The sequence below is a fragment of the Pongo pygmaeus genome, chromosome 1, assembly GCF_028885625.2.
Source record: "Pongo pygmaeus isolate AG05252 chromosome 1, NHGRI_mPonPyg2-v2.0_pri, whole genome shotgun sequence".
Lineage (NCBI taxonomy): Eukaryota > Metazoa > Chordata > Mammalia > Primates > Hominidae > Pongo > Pongo pygmaeus.
The window spans coordinates 136,987,609-137,003,890 of NC_072373.2; the positions used below are offsets into that span (position 1 = coordinate 136,987,609).

Sequence of the window (16,282 nt, forward strand, 5' to 3'; positions counted from 1 at the left end):
AAAAAGCATAAAGCAAATTCTATTTCATTAATACTTTCAACACAATTTCAAGAATGCATTTTAGCATTATTTCCTACATTAATATAATTAATAAACAGGATAATTTCAAATTATCAACGTAAAGTATTTTTAGTCATTAATCTTCAACATAGGCATTCAGTATGTAACAAGATTAAAAGAAATCAACGTTACCTTGGCCACACTTGTCACATATAACCATTTCATTGGGAGCTTCTGAATACTCTTCTTGACATATTGTACAGACCATTTCCCCACTTCCAGTGGCTCCTAAAATATTTAAAACACATTAAAAAAGAGAGTCACAAAAAATTCCATAAAACAAAACCACTTTTATGACTCAGTGGGCAGCACGTATGCACAATGTTTGCTAAGTACATCACAATGCTTCACAAGACAAAGTACACAAAATGGTATCTCTCTGCTCTCTGTGTTCTTTCTACTTTTAACTTAACATGCCTGTCTACTTTCATAATTTAATCTGCTTTTTGGCAGAAGGCATAATTTAAATTGCTCTTGAGCATCTTCCCTTATTACTCATTTCTCATATTCCCACTCTTAAAGGTGAAGGTGGAGATGAGGGATGGGCGACAGCAGGTAGAGGAGATTTGTGAACACTAGAGCTACTTTATAGAATACTTATCTATTCATGTACATAACATTCACTTATCCTACACCACTAATATCATGAAATTAAAGAAAAAAAGCAAGGAAGATAAGTAAACTACCTCTTTTTCTCTGAATTCAGAGCATTTCCTTTTACTTTCTAATTTATTAAATAGGTTGAACACCAATTATTTAATCTCCAGCTTCTGAAATCTGAAAATATGGTATCCAATAATGCACCCTAACAAAATACCATTTCAACAAAATTTGGGGGTCCTACAATTATTAATTTTTTTTTAGCAGAACAAGTGAATCATTTATTCCTTAGACATTTTTATTCTTAAAAAAATCACACAAATTTTATAATACAATTTACCACCCTAACACATTATCATTTCCAGTATTCTCATCTTGTCTGTTTCAATAGTCAAATTCACAATACACACACTTTATGTACATAACAATAAAAACTTACAATTTTGTGCTATGGGCCAAGCACTGTGTAGGATCTTGATATATTTTGTTTAATTCTACAACTAACTTATAAATATACTATTTATAGAGAAGAACTGAGGCTCAGACAAAGTAACTAACCCAAAGACCCTGAGAAAACATCAAGACTAGGATTCAAACCCAGATGTGCCAAAATCCATGTTCTCTCCACTACGAGATGCTTCATCAATACTATGTAATATTTCTTCTATCAAAAGCATTTTTCACACAGCTAGTTTTCAAAATTGTAACTTCGAATAGCTGCATAGTATTACATCTAGTGGAAATAACCCAATTTACTTCATTATTACTCTACTCTCGGACATACAGGTTACAAACTGTTTTTCTTTTTTTGGAGGGGGGGAAATCTGTCTTTTGTATTTCTGCTATTTATTTGTTTGTTCTGGTCTCTCATCCTCTCTCTTCTGCTTTGTTTGCTTCCTTTTATTTTTACCCTCAGATAGGGTCTTGCTGTGTCATCCAGGCTGGAGTGCAGTGGCACAGCCACAGCTCACTGCAACCTTGACTTCCCAAGCCCAAGCAATGCTCCCACCTCAGCCTCCCAAGTAACTGGAACCACAGGCGTGTGTCACCATACCTAATTTTTTTTTTTTTTTTTTTTTTTTTGTAGCAACAGGATCTCCCTGTGTTGCCCAAGCTGGGCTCAAATTCCTGGGCTCAAGCAATCCTCCTGCTTGGGCCTCCCAAAGCACTGGGATTACAGTCATAAGGCACTGCGCCCAGCTGTTTGCTTCTTTGTACACTTCGTTGAAGGTGGTCTCCCATAGCTTCTGGGTTTATGGTTCCAATCAGGAGAGCAACCAGATTAAGCCTGGGAACTCTCTGTGAAAATTTACAATTCCCTGGAAATGGAACGACAGCCCCCCTAGGGTAGGTGCCTGACCTGACTCTCACTGTAACTACCTGGACTAATGACGGGGAAGGCAACTCCTCAGAAAAGGGGGTAGTGACCAAAGAAACAATCCTGAGAAAGCTGGGAATTAAGTTTTACTTGTGAAATCAAACATATATATATATTTTACCATCAAGTTTACAAGAACCTTCCTATATAGCTTAGTAATCTTCTATAGTCTCCCTTACTCTAAATCCAATTGACTAGAAAGCCTTGGCCATTTCATCTTAGAAATACCAAATTTTTTGTTGTTGTTAAAATAAACTTCAGGAAACATTTTTCACCTAGTATTTTTTGAATTATTTGTTATGAATAAACTGCTAGAAATGAGTCTATTAGATAATTATAAACTTTTGCATTTAACGCAAATGCTAAACCACCAAAATAGAAATTTACATTGCCACCAGCAAGGCAAGAGTATATCATTTCACAGAAACCAAAACAGCATTAGATGCTAAGATTTAAAACCCTCTTACATTTATGTAATAGTTGTAGCATGATATATTTCACCCTGTTGACTACTAATATTTTTCTTTATGTAAAATTTTTAAAAGAAACTCATTAGACAAATATAATTTATTAAGTTTTGATATACATTATTGGCAGGTTTCTTACAGGGAAGAAAACTACTAAACCCACCCCTCACTGAAATATGCCATTAACGCAGGTTTCAGATTCATTTATTCATTTTTATAGCAACTATAAGTTTCATACGTGCTACTATCGGGGTGCTAAAAAGAGTTAAATGACCAGGAGCAATCCTTTGTAATTCCAGGAACAGCAAAAGGAACCAGTGAAGAAAGAACCACAGAACATTAAACTGACATACTGAGTGCAGCACTTACAGAACAGAAAAGGACCCCTCACACAACAACTTTCTATCTCTATGTAACATTGGTTTTCTTCTTTTCTACCACTTTTAAAAGCAAAGAAGGAGAAGTAGAAAGGAGGAAGTGGACAAAAGGACAGACAGATCTATTATATTAAATCCACAGGAAACTCCAAAAGATCCTTAAAAGCTGAAAGAAACACATAGCTAATGGAAGGGGAGTAAAAAGCAGCATAACATGTTTCACTGCTATTACAGAGAGACCTATGTTTACAAAATAAGGAAAACAGAATAATTTTGTGTGCAGGGTAGTAAGATCTGCTCAATATTAGTAGTGTTGGAGATCTCCTATCCCTTTAAATCTTATGAGTCACACTTTTCTCTGGCTCCTCAATTTCGGATTCAAAACGTAATTTTAGTCCTTTAAACTTATCAGTCCAGGAACCATAAAAAGCTTCCCTAGAAAAACATTTTACCAGAGTAAAAGCTACTTAGTTCCCCACCTAAACTCTGAGTACCAACTATACAGATGGTAATTAGAATATTCCAATTCCTTTACCAACACTTTTTTTATTCTTTAAGAAACATTAAGAGTAAAGTCAAGAACTAAAATATGGCACAAACCTACCATAAAATTGAACTTGGTATTCAAATATAAAACCCAATCATTAAATACTTTGGCAAGGTGTCTACCCTTTAGGGAGAAAATTTATCTCTTTTCTATGAGAATACACAAAACACAGGTCTTAGTGTAGGCCTATTAATCCAGCAAAAGGAAAACCAAAAGTAGGGCTTTAATGAACAGCTAAAATACTCAGGTTTTTAGTAAAGATTGGTAATTTTTAAAAGTACTTTGCATGAAAGAGGTACCTGGTAAAACATCTATATTTAGCAGATGCTAAAAGCATGAAACAATCATAGTTTCTAATAACAGAAATCATCACAAGAAGCATACCTATAACCAAACCAAGGCATACTTTTATTCATTTTTATTGGCACACAAATATAGCCTCATTTTCCCATTTAAACATAAAAAACCCATAACTAAATGGTAATTTTAAACCATTCTTATTAACGAACATTTCTATTATTCTAAATCAGTTTTATATGTCCTAATTTCCCAAATCATCTGATAAATAGTATGCTCCCAATAAACACTTGCTTTCTACAAATATAAGCAAGTAACAGTTGAATTGAATCCCAAAACATTACTGAGATTAGTTACTAAAGATTTTTCTTCAAAGTTCTTAGAAGGGTCTTAACATAGCTTACAGGTACAGGTATAAATTAGTGATGCATCTGTCCTCTAGAGCATTCTTGTTCTTCTTATGGTCTATAATAACGACTATGCTGATTTTTTAACCTCTCCTCAGAAGTAATACTGAGTTATCTAAATACACTGTATTCAACAGACAACATCATAATATGACAAGTTGAAGAAAATCAAATTTTAATTTAAATCATGTTCAAGAGAAATAGTAGCACCTGCCTGTTTGAATGTCCTTCCAGAGAACCCAGGATTTAGAACTGTCTTCAAATATGATGAAGCAGCTCTGTTTCAATATGTTTATCTGCAATACAGAGAAATACTTAACGGTGATCTCTTAAAATTAAAAACATGAAGTTAAATTTAAGATTATTAAATGCTTACTGCAAAAACAGCAAAAGATACATTAAAGTAACTTGCCTTTTTGATAGTGCCAAGATAAAACAAGCCATCTGACCATCTAGCTAGGACATCCTGACCCTCTTCAAATTTACATGCTGGCTTTTTGGCTTTATGTCCATCCTGTAAAGACAGCTTGGTCAAGGATGTTGGGGTCTTTTGGTTTCGACGTAAAGGAGACCGCTTGTGGACCAGTGAATTACCTGCCCCTGTAGAGTCTCTGTTTAGAGAATAAAAGACCATACATAAGACTTACTTGTAGAGCTTATTTTATACCAGTGGGATATTTTATATGTTAATCAAAGTTTTTAATTTGTTAAAAACCTTAAGACAAAAATATAAAAAGTATCTCAAATCATAAATACTCTCCAAACAAAGCAGTTTAAAACAAAATGATAACAATTCTCAATATCCATTCATTGCCTACTCTAAGTGAGGCCAAGACTCAGCAAACACTCCAAGATAACACATTCAAGGCAGCTGCCATCAAAATAACAGCTTTATGTTGAGGTACGCAGGCCATGGTCATGAGCAAATAGTGTCTTGAATCTCATGACTGGGTTTAGGTAAAGAATAAAAGTGAATTACATTTTAATCTCTTGATTATGCCACATGCAGTTAAGACACATTAACCAGTGACTTCAAGGGACAGCTGGTGTTATTCACACTCTTCACATTCAAAGGAAGGGCAGTCATGACCTTCTCCTTACAGGGAATCACTACTGAATTGAGCAAATATGCAGACTGAGAGTTTAAAAAAAAAAAACATTGAGAACCAGCAATTTCATTAAATTATAGACAAATAGTACATTATAAGGCTGGGTGCGGTGGCTCATGCCTGTAATCCCAGCACTTTGGGAGGCTGAGGCGGGTGGATCACCTGAGGCCAGGAGTTCAAGACCAGCCTGGCCAACATGGTGAAACCCTGTGTCTACTAAAAAATACAAAAATTAGCCGGGCGTGGTGGTACACACCTGTGATCCCAGCTACTGGGGAGGCTGAAGCAGGAGAATCATTTGAACCCAGGAGGCGGAGGTTGCAGTGAGCTGAGATCATGCCACTGCACTCCAGCCTGCCTGGGCAACAGAGAAACACTCTGTCTCAAAAAAAAAAAAAAAAAAAAAAAAAAAAGGAAAGTACACTATAAGAGTACTTAAAGGAAAAAATATATATTAAATACTGTGAAATTACATTATAACTTATGTATTAGACATTCCATAAACAGCAAAGCATACCACCATCAGCTTTCTTAAAGGTAACAAAGCAGTGTTTGGTTTCACTTTTCCAAATTAGATTTTTCACTAATTAAACATGCAGTGACATGTAAAACTAGATAGACAATAATTCTAAAAATAGCACAAAAGTTTAGTAAAAACAAAATGAGCAGGGAAATTAAAGAAAAAAGTTTCAAAAAGCTCCTAAGTATTAAGAATATCTAATTTCAATACCCAAAAATACAGAAATTCTGGGAAACCCTGTCACATGCTAAAACACGGATGAACCTTGAAGACATTATGCTAAGTGAAATAAGCCAGACAAAATGGACAACTATTCCACTTATATGAGGTACCTAGACACTCAAAGTCATAGAGATGGAAAACAGAATGGTGGCCAATGGCTAGGAAGAATGGGGAGTAGGGAGTTAGTGTTCAATGGGTACAGAGTGTTTCCGTTTGAAAGAAATACACTTTAAAGATATCCAAAGAAATAACTGGTACCTTCCCAAATTTGCTGAAAAACATTATCTACACATCCAAGCAGTTCAACAAATTCCAAGTAGGATAAATGCAAAGAGATCTACACCCAGCCACATCATAGTAAAAATGCTGAAAGGCAAAAAAAAAAAAAAAAAAAAAATCTTGAAAGCAACAAGAGAAACACAATATATCACATACAAGGAAACCCCAGTAAGATTAACAGTTGACTTCTCATGAGAAACAATAAAGGCCAGAGGCAGTGAGATGACATATTCAAAGTAAGCAGGCTGCAGGAGTGGGTGCTGTCACCAGAGAATCTTATACCCAGCAAAACTGTCTTTCAAAAATGAAGGTGAAATACAAACTCCCAGATAAACCAAAACTGAATTTGTTATTAGCAGAGACATCTTACAATGAATACTACTATGATCGAAAGCAAGTAAACCCAGAAGGAAATTCAAATACACGTACATACACACACACACAAAGAATACCAACAAAACTAATTATAAAAGACAGCATAAATGCATATTCCCTCCAAAGCAAGTATACAAAACAATATGTACATAATTGTATTGTCAGACCCATAATATATAGAAATGTAATAAATCTGGCAATAATAGCACAAAGGAAGTATATAGGAGCAAAACTGTTTCAACTGTTTCAAAGAAATGACACAGGCCAGGTGCAGCATGGCTCACGCCTGTAATCCCAGCACTTCGGGAGGCTGAAGCAGGAGGACCCCGAGTTCAAGAGTAGCCTGGGCAACAAAGGGAGAATGTCTCTAAAAAAATTAAAAAATAAAAATTAGCCGGGCATTGTGGCAAGTGCCCGTGGTCCCAGCTACTCAGGAGTCCGGGGTGGGAGGACTATATGAGGCCAGGAGGTTGAGACTGCAGTGAGCTGTGATTGTGTCACTGCACTCCAGCCTGAGCAACAGAGAGAGAACCTGTCAAAAGAAAAGAAGAAAAGAAAAGAGAAAAATGGAAGGAAGGATGGACACAAGACACTAACTTGAATTCACAGGAACAAACAAAAAAAAACAAAAAATTGTAATTAAGGTAAATATAAAACATAGATTGTCACTTCAAGAAAATATCTGCCTTATATAGAACTCAGTGGCTGTTTCAAGTAAAAATGGTGTTCCATGAAAAAGCTGCTAGTTCAGCTGGCAACTCGAACAATGGCACAAGTGCCTTACGCCATTTCTATTTTATCACACATATTAAACCTGGCCAGCACGGTGGCTCACGCCCATAATTCCAGCATTTTGGAAGGCCAAGGCAGGTGGATCATTTGAGGCCAGGAGTTCAAGACAAGCCTGGCAAACATAGTGAAACCCCCCCATCTCTACTAAAAATACAAAATTAGCCAGGCATGGTGGCGCGTGCCTGTAATCCCAGCTACTCGGGAGGCTGAGGCAGGAGAACCGCTTGAACCTGGGAGGCGGACATTGCAGTGAGCCAAGATCACACTACTGCACTCCAGCCTAGGCAACAGAGCAAAACTACATCTCAAAAACAAACAAACAAGAAACATTCTTAAGTGAAATAAGGTTTGGGGGTACGTGTGTGTGTGTTTATATTTTTTACCGTTAGTACACTATGAAGAATACAAGTACAGTTTGATGCTGCTGCCTTGATTCATGCTAAGGCACAAAGCAATTTTATCTAACATTGTTTTTCTGTGCCATAGTCAGCTCTGAGGAGAAGGCACTTTTGGTAGTATAATTAGAGGGGTTAAAAAGTTTAAATGTTTGACAAGATCAGTGCAAGAGAACAGAAGTAAAAATGCAGGAAGAATCACAATGAATTGTCATCAGGGATGCTCAAGGAGAGGGTAAGAATCCTCTTTCTCCAGACTTTGAAACAATTTAATGGCTTCACAGTATGGGAATAACTCTATTAGCAATCAACTTTGAAAAAAGCTTGAAGGGGCAGGGTGCAGTGGCTCACGCCTGTAATCCCAACACTTTGGGAGGCCGAGGTGGGCAGATCACCTGAGGTCGGGAGTTTGAGAACAGCCTGACCAACATGGAGAAACCCCATCTCTACTAAAAATACAAAATCAGCCTGGTGTGGTGGCGCATGCCTGTTATCCCAGCTACCTGGCAGGCTGAGGCAGGAAAATGTCTTGAACCCAGGAGGTGGGGGTTGCAGTAAGCTGTGATCACACCATTGCACTCCAGCCTGGGCAACAAAAGCAAAACTCTGTCTCAAAAAAAAAAAGGCTTTAAGTTCAGTGTTCACTTGAGGGATTTTGTATGCCTTCAGTCAAAAAAAAAAAAAACAGCCAAAGCCTGAACAATAATTAATCATGGGTGAAAAATGACCTCAGTAGAATGCCATAGCAGGTCTGTGTTAAGACCTAGAATTCCAAAGTAGAAACTGTACAAAAATAAAAATTGCAAACATTCCCAGTTTCATATGCTTTGCTATTATTTCAATAAATTATCCCCTTCTTTCAGGATGGCAAGGTCTGTCTCTGTCTTACTCTCCACTGTACTACTCCTGCTGGATAGCACATCCTTAGGTCATAAGGTATCAAACATTTTTTTATTTTTCCATCTCCTAGTGTTTATGCCCTGCTTCTTCTAATATTGCTGGTGTGCTGTGTCTCAAATGAGACCTAACCTAATTATAGTTACCCTTGATTCCTTATGCCCCCTTCCCACCACCTCCTCATTTTTTCCCTTCCACTCACAGCCAAACCTCCAGGAAAAAATTACTGAGATTACCAAGTGCCTAATCCTACATTAAACATTCAACATATTCATGGCCAGGCATGGTGGCTCACACCTGTAATTCCAGCACTTTGGGAGCCCGGGGCGGGCGGATCACGAGGTCAGGAGTTTGAGACCAGCCTGCTCAACATGGCCAAACCACATCTCTACTAAAAATACAAAAATTAGCCAGGCGTGGTGACCGGCACCTGTAATCCCAGCTACTCAGGAGGCTGAGGCAAGAGAATTGCTTGAACCCGGGAGGCGGAGGTTGCAGTGAGCCAAGACCGCACCATTGCACTCCAGCCTGGGCGAAAAGAGCAAGACTCTGGTCTCAAAAAAAAAAAAAAACATACACACACAACATTCAACATATTCATTCACAAATCATTTTTGGGTCCCTATTATGAGCCACATACTGTGCCAGGCAGTAGATATATAGAGGTAATTTAATACTCAGAGCACTGCTTTAGAGATATTTTTGCATATGAGATTTTACAGATCTCTTTTTACATGAGGAAACTGCAACTGCAAGACAGATTATAACTTGATGAAGTTTATTATAGGATACAAACCAGAGCCAGCATTCAATAAATCTTCTCTCTGAGCACCCTCCCATTAGCATTCAACTATGCTTAAAAACTTGCAAGGATCTTGGGGGTGGGGGGTAGAATAACTAAATTCTCTTGATTCTTTGTGCTCCCTTCCCACCGCTTCCTACTCTTTCCTCCCATTCGCAAGCAAACCTCCAGGGTAAAGTTATACACGCTTAATGTCTCCACTCCTACAGTCTCCTCCCCTTTGCAGTCTTCGGCCCACTTCAATATAACCCACCAACTTCCCCCTAAACAGGGAATGTCTGTCTCTTATTCACACTTGTATCCTCAATCTCTGCATAGGGCATGATACATAAATGGCAGAAAGATTATGCAGAATTTATAAAGTTCAAGTCAAGAAACGCCTATATTTAAGGAGTTAAATTTTTTATCTAACCAATATTTAAGGAGTTTAACTTTTCATCTTTATCTACTTTTTTTTTTTTTTTTTTTTTTTTTGAGATGGAGTCTCGCTCTGTCACCAGGCTGGAGTGCAGTGGCACAATCCTGGCTCACTGCAACCTCCACTCCCTGGGTTCAAGCGATTCTTGTGCCTCAGCCTCTTGGGTAGCTGGGATTACAGGTGCATGCCACCACGCCCAGCTAATTTTTGTATTTTTAGTAGAGACAGGGTTTCACCATGTTGGGCAGAATGGTCTCGATCTCCTGACCTTGTGATCCACCCGCCTCGGCCTCCCAAGTGCTGGGATTACAGGCCTGAGCCACAGCGCCCAGGGTACATTTTTAATCTAATGTCTCTAAGCACAAATCATCTGTTTTGCTTTAAGTAAAAAAAATAGACTCTACTTTCATTCACATTTAAAACAAATACACATCAACCTTTTATCCACATAAACATAAATCCTATATAAAACTGCATTAATAGAGGTATCATTTGTGCCAGGCATGGTGGCTCACACCTGTAATCCTAGCACTTTGGGAGGCTGAGGCAGGAGGATCACTTGAGCCTAGGAATTTGAGACCAGCCTGGGCAACACAGTGAGACTTTGTCTCTACAGAAAAAAAAAAAAAAAATTAGCTGGGTGTAGTGGCACAGGCCTGTGGTCCCAGCTACTCAGGAGGCTGAGGTGGGAGGATCACTTGAGCCCAGGAGGTAGAGGCTTCAGTGAGCCATGACTTCACCACTGCACTCCAGCCTAGACAACCTGTAACAAAAACCAAAAAATACATACATAAATAACTTGTAAAAGCAGTATCTTCTTTTAAAATTTCTCTGCCCAAAAAAATCTTACAGAAAACAAAGCAAGAAAAGAGTAAATTACCCATAATGTCACAACTCAAACATAAGTAGGATAAACATCGTTGTACATTTTCCTCCCCTAAAGGTTTTCCTCTATGCAGTTTCCCCCACCCCATTATTGTCACTGATTACTTCCCTCTTTGCTAGAATGTGACCTTTATTAGAAGCCAAATTAATTTTTCTAATTTTAGAATTTATTATTTCCTTTCTGATTACAAAGGTAAACATGCTGATGTTAGAATAAATAATATAGAAACATATAGTTAAAAGTGAAAATTCTCCACACAATCTCCTCCCACAAAAAAAGTTAATCTCCTGATTTTTCTTATTTGTACTACATATTTATAATTCATATAAATGTTTTTTAAAATATGTAGGACATTATATATATTGTTCTATAAATTTCCTCACGTAACAATCTATCTTGAACAATGTAATTTCCATCTGTTACGTAAATATAAAATAAAAGCACATAAAATAATCTTTTCATCAGCTGCTAAACTGCTTTCCAACCATTACCCAATGGAGGAACATTTAGGATGTTTCCAATGTTTTAACATAAGCAGTAATATAAACCTCATTCTTCTACATTCCCAACTACTATATAAGATAAATAATAAAGAGAATTACTATATATATAATATACTACGCATTTTTTTAATAATAGAAAATTACAAACGTGGACAAAACAAGTATAATGAACCATCAAGTGACACCCAGTTTTAATTATAATTTTTTTTTTTTTTTTTTTTTGAGAGTCTCACTGTGTCACCCAGGCTGAAGTGCAGTGGTGCGATCTCGGCTCACTGCAAACTCTGCCTCCTGGGTTCAAGCAATTCTCCTGCCTCAGCCTCCCAAGTAGCTGAGACTACAGGCACCCGCCACCATGCCCGGCTAATTTTTTTTGTATTTTTACAAAGACAGGGTTTCACTATGTTGGTCAGGCTGGTCTTGAACTCCTGATCTCGTGATTTGCCCACCTCGGCCTCCCAAAGTGCTGGCATTACAGGCATGAGCCACCGCACCCGGCCCATAAAATTTCATGGCTAAAATTATTTCATTTATATACCCATATCCCCCCATCCTCATATGTGTATTTTTAAATATCATAGGTATTATCAAATTACTCTCCCAAAAGGTACCAACTCACACTCTCACCACACCTTCACCAACAGGAAGAATTATCATTCTTTTGCTGTTTGACAACACACACTCTATTTCTATCTACAACTCTATTAGTAGTAGTAAAAAAGCATGTTTCTCATAGGTTTGTTAACAATTTTTTTTTTGAGACAGGGTCTCTCTCTGTCACCCAGGCTGAAGTGCAGTGGTGCAATCATGGGTCACTGCAGCCTCAATCTCCCAGGCTCAAGGGATCCTCCCACTTCAGCCTCCCAAGCAGCTGGGACTACAGGCACACACCATGCCACCATGCCCACCTGATATTTTTTCAATAATTTTTAGTAGGAATGGGAGCAGGTCTCAAACTCCTGAGCTCAAGTAATCCCTCCGCTTTGGCCTCCCAAAGTGCCGGGATTATAAGCATGAGCCACTACGCCCGGCCTATTAACAATTTCTAAGTCTTCTGGAAACTGCAGCTGATGTTCTTTGCCCATTTTTAAATGAAATGTTAATCACTGTCATAATAATTTTCAAGAGCATCTTACATGTTATAACCCTTTCTTATACATATTGCAAACATTTTTCTGAGTTCATATACTAAAGTGCCATGAGAAACAGACTTTTTGATTGGGGGATCAGTACTCCTTTTGTGTACTCAGTCGACTCTGGTCAGTAGCTACAAAGCTATATCCCTCATCTCACCTCATCTCAGATTCAAACTGCCTCTCCTGTCTAAGCAGCCAGGGATTGAGGGAAGGGAGAAAAAGGTAGTTATTATACAATGGGCATATAGTTTCAGTTTAACAAGGTAAAAAGTGTTATGGAGACGGCTCAATGTATTTAATATCATTGAACTGTACACTGAAAATTGGTTAAGACGGGCCAGGCATTGTGGCTCACACCTGTAACTTCAGCTCTTTGGGAAGCCAAGGCGGGAGGACTGCTTGAGGCCAGGAGTTCAAGACCAGCCTAAGCAACACAAGATCCATGCTCTACAAAATATTTCTTTGAAATCAGCCAGACGTAGTGGGATGTGCCTATAGTCCCAGCTACTTAGGAAGTTGAGATGGGAGAATTGCGTGAACCTGGAAGGTCGAGGCTGCAGTGAGCTGTGACTGCACCACTGCATTCCAGCCTGGGTAACAGGGAGACCCTGTCTCAAAAAAAAAGAAAAACCAGCCTAAGCAACATGGCAAGACCACATTCCTACAGAAAATTTTTTAAAAATTTGCCAGGCATGATGGCACATAGCTGCAGGATCACTTGAGCTCAGGAGTTCGAGACTGCAGTGAGCTGGAATCACACCACCGCGCCCCAGCCTGGGCAATAGAGTGAGACCTTATCTCCTTAAAAAAAAAAAAAAAAAAAGGTTAAGATAGTAAATTTTGTTACATGTATTTTAACTCAATAAAAAGATCGGGAGAGAGGGCTCATAGTCACTACCACTGGATCACTGCTAGTGATATACATCTTGAAAGAGATTGCCTGGACAGATAAGTTTCTTCCCTTGAGACCAAGTGTTCAAGCCAGTAACTCTTTCTTAGTTTACGACCCCAGAATAAATAAGACCCTGATTCAAGAACTTGAAAACTGGATGTTTAATTCAGAAATAGTGTGGCTTAGGGAAAATGGATTAATTCTTCCCAATCCATTCCTCAATTTGTTCTCCTAGTGAACTAAATAAAGAACTATCTCAATTCTTAGTTGCCATCTTTCCCATGCCCACAATTTCTTCCCTTCCCTGGGAAAAGTAGCAAATACGTGGGTTAATCGCATGTGAAGGATATAATATAACCTAAGAAAAGTGCTATTTTTGGTGAAAACTTTCATACAGATACAGTCAAATTCACGAGGCCAAACAAGGGCCAAAGTAAGGCCCAGGTATAAGGGAAGCAACAGGTAATCTGCTTAAGCTTGGCACTGCATTAAAGCTATGAAGAAGGAGTTCTCTTTTATCTCTTGAGACAGGTATGTAAAATGAAGCCTGAGACTCGTTGCTTTCTTTCTGGTTGAGGTTTCCCTGAAAGCAGAATGTCAAAGAGAACCAGGGTTGAACCTAAAGGACAGAAAGTATAAAGCAAGCAGCTTAAAGGCCAGCTCTACTCTACTTCTTAGTTTTAGAAACAATACAAACAGCTGGGGGTGGTGGCTCAAGGCTGTAATCCCAGCACTTTTGGAGGCCGAGGCGGGCAGATCATGAGGTCAGGAGATCGAGACCATCTTGGCTAACACACAGTGAAACCCCGTCTCTACTAAAAATACAAAAAAATTAGCCAGGCGTGGTGGCAGGTGCCTGTAGTCCCAGCTACTCAGGAGGCTGAGGCAGGAGAATGGCGTGAACCTGGGAGGCGCAGCTTGCAGTGAGCAGAGATCATGCCACTGCACTCCAGACTGGAGAGCGAGACTCTGTCTCAAAAAAAAAAAAAAAAAAGAAACAATACAAACATAATGCCACATACATATGGTTTTTTAGAAAAATAGCAAATACTACAGAAAAAAATTAAGGTGAAAATCAATAGTTCCTCACTCCACCACTTCTAATATCCAGTCTTACTCTCTGAGGCAAGTGGTTTTTTTTTTACCTCTTTCAACTATGCCTTCTGAAGGTACCCTCATATTTACAAATAATGTGTTTATACTTCTCTTTTTAAATTGATCAACTTCAAATCTGACTTCTTGCTATTGAAGTTGATAATTCGCATCTTATGCCAACTCCTATTTCCTACCTCCCATCCTCTACAAATCTTATTGAACTATTTTCACTAAATCAGTAAGTTTTACTTATTGTACAATGTGTAAATATTGATCATGCAAAGATAAGTGGTATGCCCTTATTAAATATCCTTTCTTATTCACTTTCAATTTTTCCCAAAATTGCTTAATATATCCCTTTGTTGCCTCCTGTTTCAAACTGTCAATGATAATTTCAAATCTTTTTTCCACAGGTAACTCCTGCTTCTAAAGCTCTCCATGTTCCTGTGCCAATCTAGAATGACTATCCTCTAAGCCTTCCTCTTGTCATCTTGGAAGTTCCCCTTATCACTCTGCTTTCTAGATCCCATATTCTTTTGGTGGAGCAGTGGCTTACAACAGAAGGCTGTATAAACCTTGTATATCTATTTCAATCCCACCCTCACAATTGACCAATACTTTCCCAGATACAGAATTTAATGTTGAAAATATTGAATGTTGAAAACTTCCCTCGGAAGTTTGATAATATTCCTCTACTACACTCAGCATTCATAATGAAAAATCTGATGCCACTCTGACTTTTACTCCTTTATAGGTTACCATTTTTTCCTCAGAAAGTTTCTAGGATCTTCATTTATCCTTAATGTCTTAAAATTTCATAATGATGTGTCTAGGCATAAGGTCTTCTTTCAATCATACTGTCCAGCCCTTGGTAAATCCTTTCATTTGTTTTTCTGTTTATCTTAGACTCTCCTTTGATGCAGCAGGCCTTCCTCAACTATTTAGTGGCCCTTAGTTGTCCAATGACACTTAAGATTGAGGTTATATAAATCTACATGGGATCTCTTCACATATGATGCAGGATTTGTAGACAGGTGAGCTTTGCCTTAGTGTGATCAGGTAGGGAGGCAACACTTATAGACTGATAAACTCTGCCAAAATATGGAGGTCTTTCTTCAGGACTTTATCAATGTAAAAACCCTCTCTACATTCTTTACCTGAGGGGCTGGACAACTGGGTATAGGTGGGTGGTGTCCATCTGTTTACAATATAGACAAACATCCACCTCTTACCATCTGTAAATGTCATCCTCTCATCCCTCACCTTGCTGGAACCCATGGTCAGGGGTTGCTACTAGTGGCTCAGAATCAGCAGATACCCTAGTTTTACAACTGGGCAACACTGAGAAGAAACACATTCATTAGAGAACAAAGTTAAAATTTTGAAACCATTACAGTAGGTATTAAGTATCATAAATACTGCAAATAAACTATATTACAAATTACAGACCAACTGACTTAGAATCCCAATTCCTATTTGTAACGGTTCATATGCAAAAATGCAGCCTTCTTATAAACAACCAACATATATACATTTGTCTCCTAACCTACTGACAACTTATATTTGAAAACTGGTATCTCAGAGTATACTTTAATTAAACAGAACATTTTAACCAACCAAAACATCCATACCCCAAATCATTTTATAATAAGAGTCCAATGAGAGTTAAGGAAAACATGACTATTGTATTTAAACTCAATGGCTCTGGTCATTCAACAAATATAATGCCTGCTATATGCCAGGTACCATGCCAGGTGTTAAGAGAGACAAATGTGGAAAGATACAGAACATACCACCAAGGAACATAGCCTTTGTAGAGAAACACATG

At 38.1% G+C, this 16,282-nt stretch overlaps 1 protein-coding gene across 5 annotated transcripts in view; it reads right to left on the minus strand.

Annotated features, from left to right (window-relative positions):
• MTF2 (metal response element binding transcription factor 2) overlaps nucleotides 1-16,282 on the minus strand; it is a 59,620-nt gene that overhangs the window by 24,051 nt on the left and 19,287 nt on the right. For 3 of the 5 annotated variants that reach the window (XM_054476184.2, XM_054476172.2, XM_054476178.2), the window contains exons 2-4: nucleotides 4,546-4,744; nucleotides 4,348-4,429; nucleotides 193-288 (exon numbers count right to left, since the gene is read on the minus strand). In XM_054476184.2, coding sequence (XP_054332159.1) covers nucleotides 193-288; nucleotides 4,348-4,429; nucleotides 4,546-4,744 — 377 coding nt within the window. Of the gene's footprint in view, nucleotides 1-192; nucleotides 289-4,343; nucleotides 4,430-4,545; nucleotides 4,745-16,282 lie in introns of those variants that run through there. The other 2 variants (XM_063664713.1, XM_054476198.2) reach the window with 2 other exon arrangements.